Source organism: Podarcis melisellensis (genome assembly GCF_964234715.1).
Source record: "Podarcis melisellensis genome assembly, chromosome: 2".
Classification (NCBI taxonomy): Eukaryota; Metazoa; Chordata; class Lepidosauria; order Squamata; family Lacertidae; genus Podarcis; species Podarcis melisellensis.
The window spans coordinates 6181533-6203497 of NC_138529.1; the positions used below are offsets into that span (position 1 = coordinate 6181533).

Below are 21965 nucleotides of genomic sequence, written 5' to 3' on the forward strand. Positions count from 1 at the left end.
GGTCTGAGGACCAGGCTGAGGAGACAAAGGGAGGTCAGAACCTTTTCCTCCTTTTTTGCTTTTTACAAACATTGACAGAAACCCCACTTTCTGAAACATTCACAAAAAAGTAGCCAAATAGATGGTTTTATTTAGTTCCAAGGGTGGAGTTGACCCGACCCATGGCATGAATGGAACAAGGACACCATAATCCTTCAGATGTGCTACCGCGTATACCAATCACCGCTCTAAAGTATCGGAGCTGGTATTACCAGTCCTGACAGAAACCAGAGCAGAATGTGCCCTTTGTTCTGGGCTTCTCCCATGTTTTACTTGGGAGTTGGAACAAATGATCCAGCTTTCTTCTAACCAATGTTTTGCTTCCAATTTGCCTGGCAGAGATCTCTTGCTTGAACCTGATCGATTCCGAACCTGCAAGGCTAGACCCTAGTGAAGCTTAAGTGAAGCTTTTAAGTACCATCCCCCAAAATTTTGTCCTTATCAATTTGGCATACATTTGCATTCTGTAAATGCGAGCCATTTTCTTGTCAAAAAAGTCGAATATAAATCTATTAAATAAGTAGACTTATCAGTCTAAACTGGAACCAAACCAGTCATATTTGAACCAGAACCAAACCAAAAAATTGAATGAGCTAGCTCCCTGGCCATGCTTCGACAGAGAGACTGCAGCATCTGGGCTTTTGAGTTGCATGAAGTTGGTGCAGGGGTTAGCCTGTTGGGAAGACCCAGACAGAATTCTCCACTCATCCATGGAGCATATTGGGTTACCTTGAGCCACTCACGCATTTATAGTTTTCAAAAGAAACTTTTTAAGGCCACAAACGGGGAATTAGCAAAACCATATTAAATATGTTAAATGCTATTTAGAAGGTAACTCAGACACTTAATAACCATTCAGCTCACATAAACATGTTCAATAACTCCAGACAAATGTGCTTTCTAGCCCTGACTAGGTATAGCTCTCCAAGATGGAGGAGGTATTTCCTAATCCTGCTGCCTGAGGTCCCTTTAACTGAAGATGCCATTTATCCTTGTGGATCAGTGGCATGGCATGGGTCGCCAGCACCCAGGACAAATATAGCGCCTCCTAACACGTGGACTGTTACCACTCCCTAAATCCCTTCCTCCAGTCCAGTATTGAACCCTGTCATCCCATCATCTCTGACCACTGGCCAAACTGCCTGAGGCTGATGCAGTTGAGATTCCAAAGCAGGGCTACCCAATCTTTTTAAAAACCTGCAGATGCCAGGGATTGAACTAGACATGGTGCCCTACAGATGCTGTTTGACTCCCTGCTCCCGTTAGCCCCAGCGAGCATGGCCCATAGGCAGTGATGGTGGGGGTTGTAGCCAACAACATCAGGAGGGAACCAAGTTGGCCCAGCTCTGATCTGCATGAAAGAAAGCAATCTACCACTGAGATCTGGTCCCTCCCACACTTTGTCTCCTTCAGCCCTACCTTTTTCTGAAACAGAATGTTCTGCACCCTCTCATCCAAGTGAGTTGTGTGCTTTCTCGAAACATTCCTTGCACCAGTTGCACAGTCGTTACTAGAAGCAGCGTGAGTCATATACTGTGGGGAAGAGCTACAGCAATTAGTAATGATTTGGCAAGTCATCAGTTGAGCAAGATGCATGGTGAGGATACAGGCATTCATGTTTTTTCCTGCACTACGGGATGTTGAAACCGTATCAAACAACGGAAATGAAACAAGTTTGCACCACACCCTTGAAGAAAGTCAAAAAATGCAGGCAGCTGTATCAACTGATATACGTACATTTATACATGCATACACACACCCCACTAAAGAACAGCAATCCGTGGCATAAAACCCATTTGATTAGAATCAGCTGACAGTAATAAATTATGGGATAAATTCATTTTGTAGAAAACATTGACTTTTAACAAAAGGTATCAAGCCAGCTGAAATGCAATCTTTGGCTCTTTCTTAGAAATACAAAACTGCAACACAAGCAGTCACTAACATGGTGCCATTGTGCTCACTAATATCTCCTATGGTGTCCACGAAAGGTCTCAGTAGCTATTTCCTAAAATCCACATACGAGAAACTGTTTACTCATCCTGCTCAGTTTCTATTTGCACTGGCTCAGGAATGGGTGCCTACCCTCCCATCTGTTCTGAACAGAGGAGAGCTGCAGAGAGTAAATGTGGCAGTGGCTGATGTAGGTGCCATTTCACCCAACTGACGGACCATCTTGCGGCCCTGTCTCTTTTTCATATGGCAACCATTTTTTGCAAGCATTTTGTAAAGGGCACCCCTGTTGCTTCCTCAAGATACCATATGTGCCCAGTTGCCCATAGAGCTTAGTGGCGACTGCTGTAGCGTATTGTACAAAAATTACATATATAATGACTACAATTCTAGGCAATCATACTTATTTAGTGGCAGAAGAAAGAAAGCAGCAGCTAAGACAGAGAAGGAAAAAAATAATCCGTCACACCACACCCCTGCCTTCATGGTCAGCTGTCAGGGATAATGGGAACTGCAGCCTAATGCACAGCAATCATGTGTGAAAATAAGGCACAAGGTTGTGCAATATCTTAATATTTTGAATTACAATGGTTTTTAAACTCCATAGTTCTATCAATTTACTTGTGCATCGCAACCTTCTTCTCGTCTTTTATGGTCATAAAAGCTGTCTCCCAAACATTATCATACCATTGCATTACTGTACTACTAAAGTTGGGGGATTTCCAACTGACAGCAATTGCTCATATGACTGCTGTCAAGAAGGAAGCTATGGGCCAGATTGAACTAACCCAGTACACTAACCGAAGCCGACACAAGGGCTCCTGTGAGCACACCAGGGCAGGGCGGCTTCTTCCACTCTCCTTCTCCCGATCTGCTCTGGAAAACCTCCAGAACAGCGCATGGGGGGAGGAAAGGAGAGGTCATTCTGTCAGGCAAGCAGAAATGCTTGCACTAATGGAATGATAACAACCGCGCAACACTGAATTCTTCTGGATATGTTCCAAATCTCTTTCAGCAACAATTCCTTATGAGTCCAAGAAGGGCCCTCTTTCGTAAATGATTTGGCACATTTCTAAATAAGTAGAAGAAATGCAAACCTGAAAAAGGAAGTGTTACCATTTCAACTGCTAGAGTAAGGTAGGAACACAATCAAAGACAAAAGCCTCTGCTCGATTATTAGCCTCACTCGATTCCATACGCAAGGACCGCCAGTCAGGGCTTGTCCACACTTCTGTTTGTACCTGTCTCTCCCTCCGGGGAAAACTTCACCACTTAATCAGAGCAAATGCCAATCAACTGAAGCAAACGTCAAGTTCCTGTGAATTGAGGTTTGCTCTGATTTTTCTAGGCACGGGACAAGCGAAGTGTGGGTGGACCCTCTTTTTTCATTAGACATCACATTGACATCACTTCTGCTCTTAAAAAAAGTCCCCGTCTCCTACACCCGGCCCTGGGCGAAGAGGCATTAATTCCCATCCTTGGGGGAGAAAGCAAAGTTGCAGCACTGTGCCAACTGTCCCCAAAATACTGCCAACAATGCCTCACATTTAGGAAATTAACATGGAGGAAGACCAGTACAAGCACTAGAGAAATGGCAGTGATCCCTTTAACAGAGTTCTCAGAGTGCCTGTGGGCCTCCTACTGCTGACACATAAAATCAAGACAAGACCGTTCATTATGTGCTACTGTAGAGTCAGAAAAGTTTCAGCAAAGGGCAAACCACATGACTGCGAAGCCAGAGCTGGGGCCTCCATAAAGTTGAATGTTAGAAGACTGAGGTCAAAAGGAAATACTTCGTCACACAGCAGGTAGTTAAAACTAGGGAATTCACTTGTATAGTATATAGAAATGGCCACTAACTTGGGTTGCTTAAAAAAGATGACAAATTAGACTAATTCATAAAGCTGTCCATGACTACTTGCCATGAGAATGCATATTATCTACCAGTATTGGAGAGCCCAGGACCTCCCATTGCCTTAAAATAATCTTACCCAAGGGTGTTTTCCCTTCTTGGGAGTGGGGCACCTTTCACACATTATTATTCTGTCCTGGAAGCAACATTGTCCTGCTTTCTCATCAGATTTTGCCTAAACTTCTAGTGCATCTGAAAGCTCATACTTTTTCCTTTTCTTGAAAATCCTGTTAAGTGCATGAAATATTCCTTCTTAACTAACATCCACAGCACTGAATCAAAGACAGTTCTAGCACACAAAGTATAATGTGGTTATTACATAATTTGAATGTAGAACCTACAGCAGCCAAGAAATATATCTGCACTACAGAAAACAGCCTTTGACAGGGAGAAAACAAGGATTCTACAAAGATTCCTGCCATAGTGACCTGGTTTCACACATCATAGTGAGTTTAACCATGGCTTAGCACGCTCTCCAGAAAGGGGACTGTGGCTATTGTACTTTGCTCCTCCATGGTCATTCTGCAGTTGAGCCATCCCAAGCCATGGTTTGGCTTAGTATGTCATCTGAACCAGACCTAGTGAGAGAAAGATACTGGGGCACTTCAGCTGGTCCACAGATTTGCGTGGCTGAATCACAGTGTAAGCTAGACTGGCCTTCTTTAGTAAGGCGAGGTCTTCTACCTCCCTGTTTTATTTCAAGCAAGTGATGCTGGAGGTGAACTGTGAATGGGAAGGTCACACAATCTTTCCTGGAAAACCTTACCCCAGTTCCAGGTATGTGGATGCAAACTGTGGTTACTGAAAAGGGGAAGAAAAGAACACTCTGTGCATGATCACAGGCACCGTTTTTTCTGACATGATTCACACCTTCCAAGATCAAGACCTGTAATTAAGAAAGAAATTCTAGGCAAAATCTAGCCCAAATTGATCAGAAAGTTATCAAAAGGTTGTATTCTATGCCTGAACTCCCATCATTCATCCTATTAGTGATCTCTGCTCACAAAGTCAGTTATCTCTTCAAATGCAGAGATGCTCGTCGTTATTTTACCACATCCTGCCCCAGCTTTGTGCAAAGCAGCTCTACCACAACCCTGCCCAACTCTGCCAGAAAGTCACACACCAGCAACATACAACCCTCCTGCCTTGGAAAACTACAATCAAGAAGTGGGATGTAAATGTTTGAAATAAAGTAAATAAACACAGGGGACATGAAAAAAATACACATGCTGCTCCTTAGGTAGGTCCATTTTAAACTTGGAAAATTGTGGCAACAGACCAAGGATGAGAACTCAAACTCCCATCAGCCCCAGCCAGCATGGACAAAGGTCAGAGTCAGAGATTATGAAAGTTGTAGTCCAACAACATCCAGAGAGTCTCGGGTTCTCCATCTCTGCAACAGAAGGTGCTGGTGCTAGTTCAAACATCTCTGGTTTGTTCTAGGGTAGCATCCTGATTCACCAAACACATCTCCCCTAAACTTTTTACAGGTAACCAGGCTGGGTCTGGTTAACAAATAAATAAACAGGCACATGCGCACAGCAACGTAACAAGCCCTGACACTGACCCATGGAACCCAGGATGTGCTCAAGGAAGAGAGAAAGGCACTCTGTACATGCTCAAAGGCCATTTAATCTCCAATTGTTTCTTGAGTTTCCTGGGCACAACTTGGAACCATGTTCCAGGTCTAAGAGCCAATTCATACATGTCGCTTAAGTTGTCACCATAGTCTTAAAAAAAACGATCTTAACTTCCTTTCTTCATTCAAAATCTACATTAGAAAATACCTTTATCAAGCAATGTTAAAGATGTTTGAAAGAAAACAGTGTGCAAGCTTTTGCCTTCTCCAGAACTATTATTCAGTAGACAGAAAGGGGGAAGCGAAATGACTGGTGTTGAAATCATGCATGGAGTCTGAATTCAGTCAGAAAGACCGTGGAAGGAGTTTGCAATATTCAAATGAGGCTCTATTAGGTGCTTTGCAGGGCTTCTGGGAAAAAGAAGCATACAATGGTTGACACTCCAATTTTTAGAAATATAAGATCCAGCTGTTAATCACAAGTGTATCATTTTTTACTTTTGCAAAATACACAGGTTTCCTCTCACCAGTCTTGGTTTTTTTTATCATCTAGATAATACCTGTATAGGAGAACTCAGAAGCTCGCATGCTACTTGTAGTATCTTGGTTGGCCTAATAAGGGTATTGCCCTAATGTGGATTTTGGATTTTCTTCTTGTGGGTCAACACAACTACATTTGCAAGAACGGTGTTGGAGGAGCAGAGAAGAATTTGCCATGCAATGAGCATTCTGTCCAAACTTCAGCTTCACATTTGCATTGCAAAGCATTACAAAGAGTCTTGTGTCGAAAAGCAGGGTGGGAGGGACCTGCAAAAAGACAATTTGCTATGGAGAATGCTACATTGATGCTACATTTCTACATTTAGAACAGGAGCCTGTTTGTTCAATCCATCTTTTCCTTCAAATATTTTTCTTTCTCTTCCTTTCTTCCTTCCGCAAAGAAAACCACCAACTCTGTTGGGCAACTACTGTACAAGTCTTTCTCTATCCCGGGGAATATTATTTTGGCAATCAGGGATACTGAGGTTCCAGACCACTTTCCCCCACAAAAACAGAGTACCAGCCATCAGGAATGTTATCCAGGATGCTGGACCACATATAGCTACCAAGTTTTGCCACTTGGTCCTCAAACACCATTATTTCAAAAAGACAGGTAAATGGGAAACACAGTATGCAAACATATCCATGGCTATTTTAGAACAACACTTACTTCTGCTTCTGCCCACAAACACCTCCCCCAAGTTATATTGATGACATCTTCATCATCTGGACCCATGGGCAGGAGACTGTACAGTACTGTACAGTTGTACCTTGACTGATGAACACCTTGGGAGTCAAACGTTCCGGCTCCCAAATGATCAAAAACCGGCAATCAATTTTCCGGTTTTTGGACGTTCTTTTGGAAGCCGAACATCCAACGAGGCTTCTGATTGGCTACAGGAGCTTCCTCAGCCAATCAAAAGCCGTGCTTTGGAAATCTAACGTTTCGAAAGTCAAATGGACTTCCGGAATGGATTCTGTTCGACTTCCGAGGTACGACTGTACACTAGGACTAGTGAAAAAATATTCACCTCACCATCAACCCAAGCATAGACCTGTCCACATGCAGGTTCGTTTTATGGATGATACTGCAAAACTGCATAGTAGACAAATAGGCACCAGCCTATAATAGAAACCAGCTGACTGCAAAACATGTTTGCACACTTCTTGCTTCCATGCAAAGCATAACACAAGATCTTCCATCTATATCCAAGTCCTGGATTCAGCCACATTTGTTCCAGCTTGGATGGGGATGTGCACTTGAAGGATTTATATTAGACATTTGCTACAATGAGACACCACTCAGACAACACCATTACAGGATGTTAACAGGGTATGGACTTTCTTCTTGACTAACCCAATCCCGTTAGTTGCTCAGAATCCTGCTGAGACAATCTGGTTTTTCTGCCTCAGTGGAAGGATTGCAAACAGCAGTCCTGAATCTGCATATTGGTCCTTGTCCAAAATACTGACCTCGTTCCAGAACCCTGGGATCTTCCTATTGTTTGAGTCATCACCCACCCTTGGTGAAGGCCATGACTACAGTTCAGGGCAGTATGAACAAACATCATGTATGAACGTGCAGGGAGTAGGGCCTCATGACAGCCTGCCAGAAAAAAATTACCACCTCATCAGGAGTTCACTCACCAGCTTATTTGCCAAAGGGATACATGCCATCAACGATTGCCTTCAGTACAGGACAAACATTGAAATGAAGACAAACTGGTCACAAATCTGATGCAATAAATTGCAATATTCAGAAACCAGTGGGATAACATTTCAGCTTTATGAGACAGTATACTGCTTTCTTGGGAAGTGCCTTTCTGCAACAAAGGCATTGCATTCCCCAGCCACTCTGGGCACTCCCAACAGAATATTAAAAACATGCTAAATCATCAAACATTAAAAACTTCCAAAACAGGGTGAAATAGCTGAATTAGAAAGTTATCAAGACATTTGGCTCTATCAGTTGGGTTTGAATCACAATAACTGTTTCCTGTCCCACTAAAGGTAGGGATAAGAATAGCAAAACCGGGGTGATTGGTAGCTGAATGGTAGCTTTGCCTATCATAAATTTTATACAGAATTATCAGAGACAGTACTTTTTGCATCTCATGGTCATTTGGTCCCATTTTCATGCACACCCCAGTATGTCCACGTGAGTCCGAGTGTGGGAGCAGGATGGAGGGAGAAATGTTTATGCTAGGATGAGTCTGCTAGTTCGTTCCAGGTGCCGTATGGCTGTTATAATTATTGTAATGGACTGACACAGCCAACTCCACTGGAAGATGTGGGATCCAATGTTTGTAGCAACATTAGATCCGGCTGTGATTACATCATAGCTTTCACTGCGCATGATTCTACCCCTATCTGGTGTCCCAAGTACCGGTATATGGCTATGCACGTCTGTCCTCACTTCTGAGTGACAAGCTGTTTCATAGGTACATGCCCCACTAAAAGTTCTGTTTCCTTTGGAAGTAGGTCACAAAAGGTTTGTGGCACCTTGCTGCCTAGAAAAAAACATCAGGCACCTTAAAGACCAATGAATACATCATAGCATAAACTTTCACAGACAATAGTGAACTTCAACAGATGCATGAAATGTTATCCTGAGTGATAGACTTTTGTAATGCTTTTTCTAACGCCCTCACTCTGTTAATAGACTGCACTGTACAACTGATGAAAGCTCAAGATAGCAAACTCATTCCTAATTTGAATTTAACAGCCTTTGTATTGCAACATTAATTAGCGGTTAAAGCTGCAAGTTGCCTTGTTTTCAGATCTGGTCTACTTGTCTCACCAAAAAATTGCCTGAAAATCCTAGCCAGTGGCCATGCAATTGCAAAATTACAGAAGTCATTCCAGACAGAAATCACTGCAGTGATCTCCTGCTCTCAGAATAAGCCAACCAGAAATTGACAGGGTGCAAATCAGATTCGTAGCAACGAAGAGCACATCATCACCAGCAATATTGTGAAATGGACAGCTAGTCAGAAGCCCATTAGTGTCACATCTGATTTAATAGCAAACACAGCTAGAAAGAAGATGTGCGCATTTAAAGGAGCTAGGGAACGTCTAAAGTATTAAATAATTGTTGTTATGCACTCACAGAATCCCAGTTCGGGATCTAAACCAGACATGAAACAAAGCCAATCTCAATCACTTCCCTGCTATTAGGATATTATGGTCTCCAAACAGCCTCATTTAGCCTCTAGCTGAGCTCCAATCATTGACCCAGGCCTGCTCAACATCTGACCCACAGAGCAGAACATGGTCTCCAGGCAGATATTTTTGCCCACCAGATGCTTCTCTCTCCCTCCCCCAAAAGGTTTAAGGCGTTTCAGTCAGTGGCAAAATCAGGTTAACCACATGCCACCAAAATATGATTATACAAGAAACCCTCAAAGCAGTTGACAAAAAGATAAAAGAAAAAATACAATACATTATCGACACCATGATTTTAGGATAAATACGACCCCCCCCCTTGTCCCCCTCCCCAAAGCTACATGCCACTGGAGGGGGGAGGGGGGAGGGGGCTGGATCAGGACAATTTAACCCTTTCACCTGCCATCATTTCCCCACTCTGAATTGCCCTCCCCATGTAGCTCCTATTTGCCCTGCAGGAAGGAAATGGTTTGACCCCAAGTCCCTAACAGGTCACCATACATGTCTGGTGAATAGTGTTCACTTTGGTCAGCTGCTGCAAATTCCTACTGTAACCCTATTGGCAGAAATGACCGGCAGAATCCGAGACCAGGGAGAAGAGTTGGCTGAAGAAGATTGGAAGAAATTTAAAGATTATTTACAGAAATATTGCAAAATTAATGAATGTTAGAATGATGTTGGATAGAAACTAAGTGGTTTCCAGCTGTAATGCCCTAAGAGAATATGGAAAATAAAGTTTAGAATTAGGTTAAAATTTATTGATACGAATTTGCTGAACTAACAATTTGAATTGGAATACGAAAAAGGGAGGTATGAGGAGGTCTGGGAAATAAGTTAATGGAAATAAGTAATGGAAATTTTGTGTGCTTTTAATTATATTTCATTTTTGTATTTTTGTTATTTTTTTCTTTTTTCTTTTTGATTTCTATTGTACTACTATTGAAAACTTTAATAAATATTCTTAAAAAAAAAAATCCTACTGTAACCCTGCTTACTTTTTGTTTTGGAGTTTTGTTTTCCCTCTCTTTTCCAAAAATTCCAACCAAAACTCAAACATCATAGTTTTGGGTCTTCTCTCAGCCTCCCCGTCCCCATACCACTTCCTAGAACAAGAATGTAAGTGAGTTACCAGGGGTCTTGTAAACGGAACAGTCAATCAAACAGGCAGGGCAGAGTGCAGCAGTTATATTTACATGGGCTTGGCAGGGTGATTGTGGAACAACTCCTAAATAAACTCCTAAACTTCATCCTTTTTACTGCACATTCATGGTGATCTGTGCTTGTGAGGCCATCGTGGTCGTCACACGTGATCCCACTTCCAAAGCTATTTGCACCTGCAAATGACAATTTGGGGCAGCAGCAGCACCAGATTTAAGGTGGTGCAGGCACAGGGTGCCAAGCCAAGGGGGGTACAAAACTGAGAAGATGCATTTGGGGGCATAAAATTTTGGGCTCGCACAGGGTGCCATATTACGAAAAATTACCATAGCCCACCCCTGGGGGCAGGTGTATTACTTCACATGCTCAATAAGTGCATATCCTGTTACTTTTTATAACACAAATATATCCTTGTTTATCCTTGTTCTGTTTTGGTTGCACTACAGCTCCTCCAGCCAGCAGTAATGTGGTAGCATTGGGGAAGCATCACAGAACAAGCCAAGCAGTGTAAATCGAGAACTAGAACATGTTGCAGAACACACACACCGTTGAACGGGGGGCGAAGACTGCCACCTCACCCACCAGAGATCCTATCTATAGTCTTAAGCTCTGAGGCAATGGGAGAAGATTCTGTCGCACTCCCCATTCTGTTCCTTCACTAGCCCCTCTGCCTTCCCTCTTCCCCTCCACCTGTTGCAAGAAGATGTCCTTGAGGAAGTTGAGCAAGGGGACCAGTGGAGAAGCAGCAGCTACATCATTTATTGCTTCCTCAAAACTATTATACCTACAGCCAGGATAAGGAAATGACACTAGCGATTGCCTGAGCAGATAATGATATTGTGACATACCTGTAAAAGAAAATTAAATTGACTATAGGATCTTGAGAACAAGGAAACTGACAACTCATGGAGAGGAGTGGGACTGTGGCAAAGTTCTTCCTGGAAAGTGATGCAACTCATAAACTACATGCTTGGATAAACTTCCTCCAGGTGAAATCACTCTAGCCTCAGCCCTTCCATCAGAAATCTCCAGGTGAAGCCAAACATTTGAGTCATGTTAGTTATCCCATCCTAGGGATGGAGAATTGGGAACCGCAGAGATTCAATCTGGCTCCCAGGTGCTTCCCATGCCAAGGCTATATTTTCTTACCCTCTCCTCCAATGCCAAGACCACCTTCCCTAATAACATTCCCTGAATGATTTCTAAGAGCCTGCATCTCCGACTGAGCTGGGTAGGGAGAAGACTCTAGAGCCCAACTCTGCTGCCATTTACTATGGGAAGTAAGGCATAAGCAAACCCTTTGCCTCTGTGTCCTGGGCTCACATGGGAGTCTGGGGGCTCACCCACATTGCCATTTGCTCCGCTGCATCCCCCCCCCCCCGGGAAACCTGATCTTCAGCCCTGAATCGGAACAAACAGCAACAACTTAACAGCTTGATTGTACAAAACCTCTCAGCAGTTTACAAAAAAAAAGATAAAACATACAATTATGAATAAAAAAGTAACAATAATAATTTAAGGCCAATGCATACAGAAAGCCATCAACTGTCTCCACAATAATTCATCACAAATCTGCAAGAGTAGAATATGGTGATTTGAGGTTCTTTCAGGATTTAATACGATATCTATCGAGATTCGTTATCTGTGTGGAGTGTGCATGCATGTGTAGATGTACATACGTTGCTCTCAAGAAGCAGAAAGAGAACAGATTGCTACAGATTGTAGAGGTTACTTTGCACACAAAAATAGTAATAATGGGAAAATTACTGCGTATACTGAGAAAGTACAATTAAGTGATGCTTAATTTAGCAATAAAGTCAAAATATGGCTCAACTTTGGTCACCCCCCTCTACTCCTTTGAACATCTCACACACTATGACACTTTTTGACATTGCAATACAGCAGTGACATCTTGGCAAACTGATTATTGCTTTGTCCTTTCTGAGACGGATTTCATTAAGTTCTACTATATTAGAAGTCAAAACACAGAACCTTTTGAATATATATATATATATATATATATACATGCAGGTTTTGGTGTCCTCGGGTGTCTTCCCGTGTAAAAGTTGGGGTGTCTAGGCGACGTTTCGACGAGGTCTCACTCGTCATCTTCAGGCTGGTGCTTTCGGCTTCTTGTTATATATATATATAAATATTTATTAAAATAGAGTTTACATCTTATACAAAAAGCATACCACAACAGAATCAAATAGATAGTAACCATATTTTCTTCGCTTTTTGGACTTCCTCACATCTCTCGTTCCTGCGTTCCTAATTTATAAAACTTTAACCAGCAATTTATCACCTTGTTTCAATTCTTAATTTGTAAATTTCCAATATTGTGTCCCTAACTTTAAATACTTTTATCTACGTCTCAAGTACTTAATTTAGACATAATATTTATCCAAAATTTATCTTTCTCTTAAATTTCACTTGTTCTCATATTCTTTTCAACTAGCTTAGTGGTGCCATGTTATTTTCAATCTCGCATCCTTCTTAACACTCATACAATTTGCAATATTTTTGTAAATAGTCCTTAAATTTCTTCCAATCCTCTTCCACTGCTTCCTCTCCCAGGTCTCGGATTCTGCCAGTCATCTCTGCTAGTTCCATATAGTCTATCAGTTGCATCTGCCATTCTTCCAGCGTGGGCAAATCTTGGGTTTTCCAGTGTTTGGCAACAAGTATCCTTGCTGCTGTTGTTGCATACATAAAGAATGTTCGGTCCTTCTTTAACACCCTCTGGCCTACAATGCCCAGAAGGAAGGCCTCTGGTTTCTTAGGGAAGGTATACTTAAATACCTTTTTCAACTCATTATATATCATTTCCCAGAAAGCCTTAACCCTAGGGCAAGTCCACCAGAGGTGAAAGAACGTTCCTTCAGTTTCTTTACATTTCCAACATTTATTGTCAGACAGATGATATATTTTTGCAAGCTTGACTGGGGTCATGTACCACCTATATATCATTTTCATAATATTTTCTTTCAAGGCATTACATGCTGTGAATTTCATATCGGTGGTCCATAACCTTTCCCAGTCAGCAAACATGATATTATACCCAATGTCCTGTGCCCATTTTATCATAGCTGATTTAACCGTTTCATCTTGTGTATTCCATTTTAACAGCAAGTTGTACATTCTTGAGAGTACCTTAGTCTTAGGTTCTAGCAGTTCTGTTTCCAACTTCGATTTTTCCACCTGGAATCCTATCTGGAATCCTATCCTACCTGGAATATTTTTATCCAAATTAAAAACCTCTTTAATCTGAGCATAATGTAGCCAATCTCGCACTTTATCTTTTAGTTTCTCCAAACTCTGCAGCCTCCAATTATCTCCGTCTTTTTCTAGTATTTCCCAATATTTCGGCCATTTGGCCTCCATATTGGGTCTTGTTTTCTAATAAGTCTTTATATTTTGTCCAGACATTAAACACTGCTTTCCTAACAATATGGTTCTTGAAAGCCTTATGAATTTTAGCCTTGTCATACCACAAATATGCATGCCATCCAAAAGCGTTGTTAAATCCTTCCAAATCTAAAACGTCAGTGTTTTCAAGAAGCAGCCAATCTTTCAACCAGCAGAAAGCTGCCGATTCATAATACAACCTTAAGTCTGGCAGAGCAAACCCCCCTCTTTCTTTAGCATCAGAACCTTTTGAATATATAAATTGCTAACCTTGAGCGCCAGTACTCGTCAAATAACCAAATTGTTGTTACATTTTTAGTTAATAAAACATTTAAAATACCTGGGACGGAAATCTGCACTGGTTCAGTCACAAAAAGGATGCACAGCAATGCTGGAAGCTGTGGTCCAGAAACACCTGGAAGCCGTCACATTAGACACCCCTGATCTGGAAGAATCCACTGCAACATTGAACAATATTCAGGAACATCAGCTGGTGCAGAATTTGGTAACCAGGTTGCTCATTGGAGCAAGGAAGTTTGAGCATATTACAATCCTGGTTGAACTGCACTAGCTGCCAATTAGTTTCTGGGCCCAGTTCAAATTCTTAACTGTCTTAGGACTGCAATTGCTCAAGGTCTGCCTCACCCCATATGAACCTACTGTACCTGGATGCTATGATCATCCCCTGAGGCCCTTCAAGGGCCTCCTCCATGAGAAATCTGGAGGATCAGTGGCGTAGTATGGGTTGCCAGCCCCCGGGGCACGGCCCCTTCTTGCAATCCAGTATTGAACCCCATCATTGTTACTAATGAACTTACAAAGTGGGAAAAAAACTGCATGCCTAGTTCATTTCATCTCCATTTAAAGGCAGAAATTGTATTTGTTAAAATTGTGTATTGCTCTCTTCCTGCTCAAAGCAGCACCTATGGGATGCCCAGGCTTTCTCCCACTGGGGTAGTAGCAAGCTCAGACCTGCTTAGTTCCATAGAAACAATTACATTAGGACTTGCAGTCCATTTGCTGGCCGTGCCTGAATTATTAGCAGGCACTGCTTAATTCTCAAGGCAGCTTTTTTTTAAAAAAAAATGTATTTTTTATTAAAGATTGCAAAGTATGTTTACAAAGTATGTACAATGTCTCTTTTTTCAAGGAACATTTTCTACAGGTCGGTGTGGCGTTTGCCTCCTAGGTGGGTCATAAGGAAAGGGTTAAATGAGTGTGATATGATTGGCCAGTGAGAACCTGAGGGGAGGAGGTAGAGTTAGAGAGAGAGTTGGTGTTGTTTGAAAGTCAGTTGAGAATTGGAGAAGGAAGAGGGAGGTTGAGTCTGTGGGTTGGTCGAGTTGTGTGGTGAGAGAGTGAGAGGAGCTGTTAGGTGGAGTCAGATAGATAGTTGGGATAATCAGTTTGAAGTTGTTAGTTGTTCATGCCTATAAAAATAAACTTGATTATTTGTTAATGTTAACAACTGTCTGGACTCCGTGTGTACCCAAGAGAAACGGGTTGGTGGCAGCCAAGAGACAATCACAGTGGTGGCACAGGGATCAACAGACCATCAAACGTCCGGGGACCCTGTGTGATCGCCACAGTCGGTTTCATTTGTTGAGACATTAGTGTTACATTAGGGGGGGAAGGGGAAAAGAGGTGGAGGGGGCCATGGTGGGTGAGGGTGGGGTATCAGCCTGTTCTTTTTTGAAAAAGTCTCATTTCACTTCTCTTCCATGTTTGTTTCAGCAAGTACTAGTCATCTGCACCCGTTCTTTCATAGAATCACTAATAACCCCCTCCTCCTTCCTACGTGCACTAAGAACCACACATACGCACCCTCTGACTCCATCCATATGCTTGCACACATGGTTGAAACTGTACATGGTTCAAAATGTAAGCTCCACCAAGTTCAAATACAATTGTGTCCAAGCCTGAAATCTTATACAAATTCAAGTCAGTGACAGCACACAAAGGGATCCACAACAACCCCTTTAAGCAATTAAAAGTGGGAATTTAAATCCCATAGGCTTCCAAGGGATAACACTCAAAATGTTGGTTCTTCTGACCTGCTGGATTTCTGCCTGTCATACATCAGTTAAAGGTACATAAACTCTGCCGGGGGGGGGGGGGGGAGGTGCCAGTCTTTATGCTCAAGGTTACCTTGCATATACATGATGGCACACATACACGCCCACAGCACCCTCAGACTCACAAGCCTTGCAGGGCTTTAAAAGCCTAACTGATCTGGGAGAATCCACTGCAGCATTGCTGAAGCTAAGCGGGTGCAGTTGAGTTCAGATCAGTCCCCTGGGTGGAAGATCACAGGAGCCCGGTTCAAAAGTTACACAATACCAACCTAAGTTCCCTTGGGTAGAAAGAGCAGAGATACTAACAAGAACATCTGCAAGGAGCTGCTATCCCATGCCCCAACTTGTCATGCATGTCCCAGGCTGCACCACCTGGTGTTCTCAGGCACAGTGATGCACGCTGAAAGACGCACACCTTACAGACTTTCACCAGAGGGCCAGAGGGCAGACATGCATTGTATTAAGGGTGTGGCTACTTGGCTTGGCTCCACACATGAATTTGTCTTACGAATAGGGCTAGGGGAGCCCAGCTTGGGTATGAGCAAGGTATTCTCATCTGTTTCTCTGCTTTACTGGATTTATGAGCCCCAGTATCATTACGGGACTGGTCCGGATTCTTGTCTTGCCTCTGGGTGCCTTTTTAGGTTCAAAGCTAAGTTAAAATCTCAACAATTACTGTGTCAAGTTCAGTCACCTTCCACCCTTTCCACTTGATAAACGGGATCCTGACAGAACAGATAAGCTCCAAGTTTGTTAATTATTGCTTATCTCACAGTTCACATTCTTCTGCTCTCCAGCTTCCAGGTTAAAAGAACAGTTAATAAAATGCTTGGTTTAAAACAAGTTAAAATCAATTAAAACTCGGTTGAAATCTGTGGAGCTCTGGAGCTGGCTGCCCTTTCAGGGACTGAGCAAGGTGTTAATGATTGCGGAAGAGCAACAGCTATGGGGCCGTGCATCTGCTTTGCATGCAAAGGCCTTAGGTTCCATCCCTGTTATCTCCAGGCAGGGCTGGAATTCCATGCTCCCCTCTCTGAAACCCTGGAGCCCTTCGGTTAGTCAGTCTCAACCGTCCTAAACCTGAGATATTTAAGGCAGCTTCCTGTTTAATGAACAAAAATATTTTCTAGTCTGTTGTTGACATCAGAAAGGTGTAAGTTATTTATAAATGATGGAAGTTTGAGGTTGCGTGTAGGACTTTGAGATATAGCGGTTAAGATTGTCTGAAGAAAGAAGAAAGAAAATGCAGAGTCCTTGTCTCACACAGAAAGTGGTGAACCCTCCCAGCTCTCACCTGGGAGCTTTCGTTTCTTCTTCCAGTTTCTCACTCAGGATCCCGCCATCCATCCACCACCTTCATGTGTGTGTAATCCTGGAACCCAGTAATGGCCCAGAGCAGAGGACACCAAAGGAAAAGAAAAGAAAAGAGAAGAAATAAGATAAAAAGGAGGGACATATATATGAGAAAAGAAACAAAGGGAAAATAAAAATAAAACAGGACTTTCGAATTTTTGTTTGTCAGTTGCCCCCAAAAAACTATTCTAAACATTCCCTCTGTTAAGCAATACTTCCCCAATCTTCAGACCCATACGTCTCAAATGCATTCCTTTTCAAACAAAAAGGGGTTCTCTAGTTGTTGTTACTCACAAATATCAGCAATGAATTTTCTGTAATCAAACCTATATGTCAGGGACAGTCCCAGAATTACAAAAGCCATCTCAGTTTCTCATTTAATCCCAGAATGTCCCTATTTCCCCTGCCAGTGCTGCTGCTGCCGAGCTCAAAAAAAGAGGAAGATCCGGCACTTCTCCTGAGCAGCCGAGGAGGCAAGGGAGCCCCTCTGGCCTCTCCATGGCCGCTGCTGCTGCCCCACTTCCTTGGGCAGCTCATAGCAGCTGCTAGAGAGCAGGTGAGAAGAGGCTGCCACTGCCAAGGCCCAACCCTGTGTGAAGTGCTGGCTCTGAGGGGCAGGCAGAGGGCAAGGGCCTCCCTGGGAGGGAAGGAAGGAAGGAAGGGGGAGCAGAACGGAGCGCAAGGAGTCTTGATTTTAAAAAAACAACAACTTTGTGCATCTACGTCTAATCTTGCCCCTTTGCCCAGCATGGACAAAGGCCAGAGTCAGAGATGATGGAAGTTGTAGTCCAACAACATCCAGAGAGTCTCAGGTTCTCCATCTCTGCAACAGAAGGTGCTGGTGCTAGTTCAAACATCTCTGGTTTGTTCTAGGGTAGCATCCTGATTCACCAAACACGTCTCCCCTAAACTTTTTACAGGTAACCAGGCTGGGTCTGGTTAACAGATAAATGAACAGGCACATGCACACAGTGGTGGACCCCAGACTCCTCCTCTCCTCACCCCTTCTAGAAATGCAAGAGGCCCTGACACTGACCCATGGAACCCAGGATGTGCTCAAGGAAGAGAGAAAGGCACTCTGCACATGCTCAAAGGCCATTGAATCTCTAATTGTTTCTTGAGTTTCCTGGGCACAACTTGGAACCATGTTCCAGGTCTAAGAGCCAATTCATACATGTGGCTTTAGTTGCCACCATAGTCTTAAAAAAAACGATCTTAACTTTCTTTCTTCATTCAAAATCTACATTAGAAAATACCTTTCTCAAGCAATGTTAAAGATGCTTGAAAGAAAACAGTGTGCAAGCTTTTGCCTTCTCCAGAACTATTATTCAGTAGACAGAAAGGGGGAAGCGAAATGACTGGTGTTGAAATCATGCATGGAGTCTGCATTTAGCAAGCCTTCAGAAAGAACAGGAAGAAAGAGGGAACAGAATGGATCTTGATTTAAAAAACAAAACTTGGTGCATCTACATCTAATCTTGCCCCTTTCTAAAAATAAATAAATTTCTGGGTGAGTATTTCTTTATGTAAATCTACCAAGTAATAAAATAAAAATAAAATAAAGGGGTTTTCTCAGGATGGGGGAGGGCATGTGTGCTAGGTCCCATTAGGGAGGTGTGGTTCCCGCCCATCTTCTGATGGGAAATGCTCTGCAAGGGGGGGGTACAAAAATGGGGGGGTTCAAGGAGGGTCAGTTGAGAGGAGTGAGAAATGTCCCTATTTTCATCTGAGGAATGTTGGAGGGTATGCATACATTTAAGCACTCTTACCACTTAGTCATGGAGAATCCTGGAAATTGTCATTTGTTAAGGGTGCTGAGAAGTGTAGCTCTGAGAAATCAGCAACTTTAAACTACAGTTCCCAGGATTCATGACTGTTAAGATTGCTTTACATGTTTGGTGTGGGTGTGATTTCTGTTTGCTTCATCCACACTATACATTAACACACATTTAAAACACATGACTTTCCCTAAAGAATCCTGAAACCTTAACAAGCCACAGATCCCAAGATTTCGGAGGGGGAGCCATGTGTCCTTGGAAGGTGGTGGACTCTCTTTCCTTGGAGGTTTTCAAGCAGAGGTTGGGTGTCCTACTGTCATGGATGCTTTAGCTGAGATTCCTGCATTGCAGGGGGTTGGACTAGATGGCCCTTGGGGTCCCTTCCAACTCTATCATTCTGTGATTCTATGACTGTACAGGTCAGCAATGCAGCTGAAGAATGGAGGTCAACCACCAACTCCAAATAAATGGCAGCAACATCCTCCAAAGTTTAGGATCCACTAAAATTAAAAAGAACGCATACAAATGAAAGTAACTCATTACCAAGTTTGGGGTCCCAGCTGATTAAAATATCAGAGGTGGGAGGAAGAGAATAAAACACTGAGATCCAGGTAGGAGAATAACAAGAACACATAACTGCAGTAGAGCATGCCTCATAGCTGCAAAAATAACCAAGGGTTCACTATTGCAAAGTACAAAAGAGCTATTTGGCTATATGAAAAGAATAATGAGGAGAAATGCGGAGTTCGAACTTCCCTTTCTTTTGCAGAAATAGGCTCTTGGAACTGGGTAAATTAAGGAAGCTTGTTCAAAGAGTCCCTCCAACCTCCCACCCATGCTCATCACGAAGTATAGGCAGCTAGGGACTGGGCTGTGTGACGGCCCCTCCACCAACCTGAGTTGCTGCTGAGGATTGTCCTATCAGCCAGCCCTTGGGTCTTCATCTGCTGTTGCTGAATGCCACGTAGGCTCTGAGCAAGACCTCCCTCAACCAGGATGTGATTATGGATGAGGAAGCTGACTTGATTTGTTTCACTGAGAATCAAACAGCCAGCACAGAGTGCAGCAGTTATATTTACATGGGATTAGCAGGGTGGTTGTGGAACAACTCCTAAATAAGCACCACCTCATCCTTTTCACTGCACATAGAAGCCTAACAAACAAACGTTTATTTGCAACCGCAAACTCGTTTTGTAGGTCTCTTCTCTGTAGGCAGCCTGGCTCCTCCCCAGCTTTACCTGGGAGTAAATCCCACTGAACTCAATAGACTTCCAAATCGACTTGCTTGGGATTGGGCAAAAGGGGAGGGGGCGGGAGAGAGAGGAACCTTAGCTAACTTTGCAAAGCCTTGCAGAGGCAGCTGCATGCACCTTTGCCCTTTGTGGAGGATGGCAGCACAAGAACGGGGCCTTTTCTGCAGTGGCTCCCCATTTGTGAAATGCTCTCCCCAGGGAGGCTCGCCTGGCGCCTTAATTGCATATCTTTAGGCACCAGGCAAAGACGTTTCTCTTCAACCAGGCATTCAGCTGAATAACATTCTATGGCTTTTAAAATGTGTTTGTGGGATGGGAGTTATTGATTTGTTTCTGTTTCTGTTAGATAAAGGAATATTTATAATAATATAAAAGTGTATAAGCATGTATTGTCCTGATATTAATCATCCCAAAATTAAACAATGAACAGTTACAAATGGAAAGGCCTGGGAGGGTGGAAAAACCAGGGCAAACCAGGTATCCCCCCTATCTTTCAAGTTGTTTTCATATTTGTTTCCATAAAATTGGGGAATACAGAAACTTTGAGGGGGGATATAGTTACCCCCCGTTTATAGCCCCTCTGGACTTCCAATCACTATGAACAGTTCCAAAAATGTGTTTGGTTGCCCATTACACGCCATTTTATAATACGTTAATTTGATTATTATGAAAGTTCTGGTTATTCCACACTACTATTATTGTTGGCAGGGCAACTCGCATCTTGTGGTTTCATTAATTATTTGTAACATAATTACAAATAAGTTTGACTCAACCTGCTATTCTGTTCACATAAACTTCCTTCCACAGTTCACAATCTGACCTGTTAGAAGGAAGGATCAAGAACAAAGTTCTCTTCTCTGATTAGGAGAATATGGTGGCCTAAAGTGACAAGATAAGGCAGGGCAGCTAACAGGCCTTGAGGGACGGCAGTGGGTTAAGGAATCTCTGTGCCAAGATCACTCACTCTCTGTCTATGCTTAGGAGGCCTCACCCAGTGTCTGGCTGTTTCTTATATCGAGCTAAACCCCCCCAGGTAGGCAGGCTCCAAAGGATGGGAGTCGGGGAGGGGGATGTAAATTCTGACAATCCAGAAGAGACCAGGTGATTACAAGATGGAATGGTTGCCATGTGCAGAGCAAAATCAGCAGGGTCTGTGGTGAATGTACTCAGCCATGAAGTTTACCAACACCACATATACAAGATTAGAATTAACACACAGGAATGGAATTAACTCCAGTCTCAATTCCATGTTAGACAGAAACATACTTCACTGTAAGCATGAACTGAAAAGATGTGCACAGCCACCTTTTTTATTTACAACGATCCTATATTTATTTACAGTGATCCTATATTTGCCAACTCAGAAGCAAATCCCACCAAGTTCAATAGCACTAAGGCTGCAATGCTAACCTCACTTGCCTGAAGTACTACTGAATTCAATAGGTCTTACTTCTGAGGAGACACAGCTAGAACTGCAGCCTGAGTATGCAAAGAAACACGATATGGAGCTGCAATCTGACAAGCACATAGCTGAACAAAGGTCTCACTAGACACCGTGATTTCTGAGTACAAAGACATAGGCTTGGGTTACAAGTCAGTCTAACTTATGTGACAGTTGGTTATTGGTTTTTTTTAAAAAAATAAAGAAATCGCACACACCCAGAAATGCAGTAGGAATAAGAATCCAAACCCAGTTTCCTAATCTAAGTCATGCCCATACGGCACATGTGCTCTGAAACAGGCAACTGGCCT

The 21965-nt window shown here is 42.8% G+C and overlaps 1 protein-coding gene across 1 annotated transcript in view; it reads right to left on the reverse strand.

The window, feature by feature from the left end:
• Positions 1–21965, reverse strand: part of B4GALNT1 (beta-1,4-N-acetyl-galactosaminyltransferase 1) — a 44545-nt gene that overhangs the window by 21453 nt on the left and 1127 nt on the right. Inside the window, exon 2 of the mRNA XM_081900786.1 lies at positions 17124–17201. Within this exon, the coding sequence (XP_081756912.1) occupies positions 17124–17176 (53 nt within the window). The 5' untranslated portion in view covers positions 17177–17201. The remainder of the gene's footprint in view (positions 1–17123; positions 17202–21965) is intronic.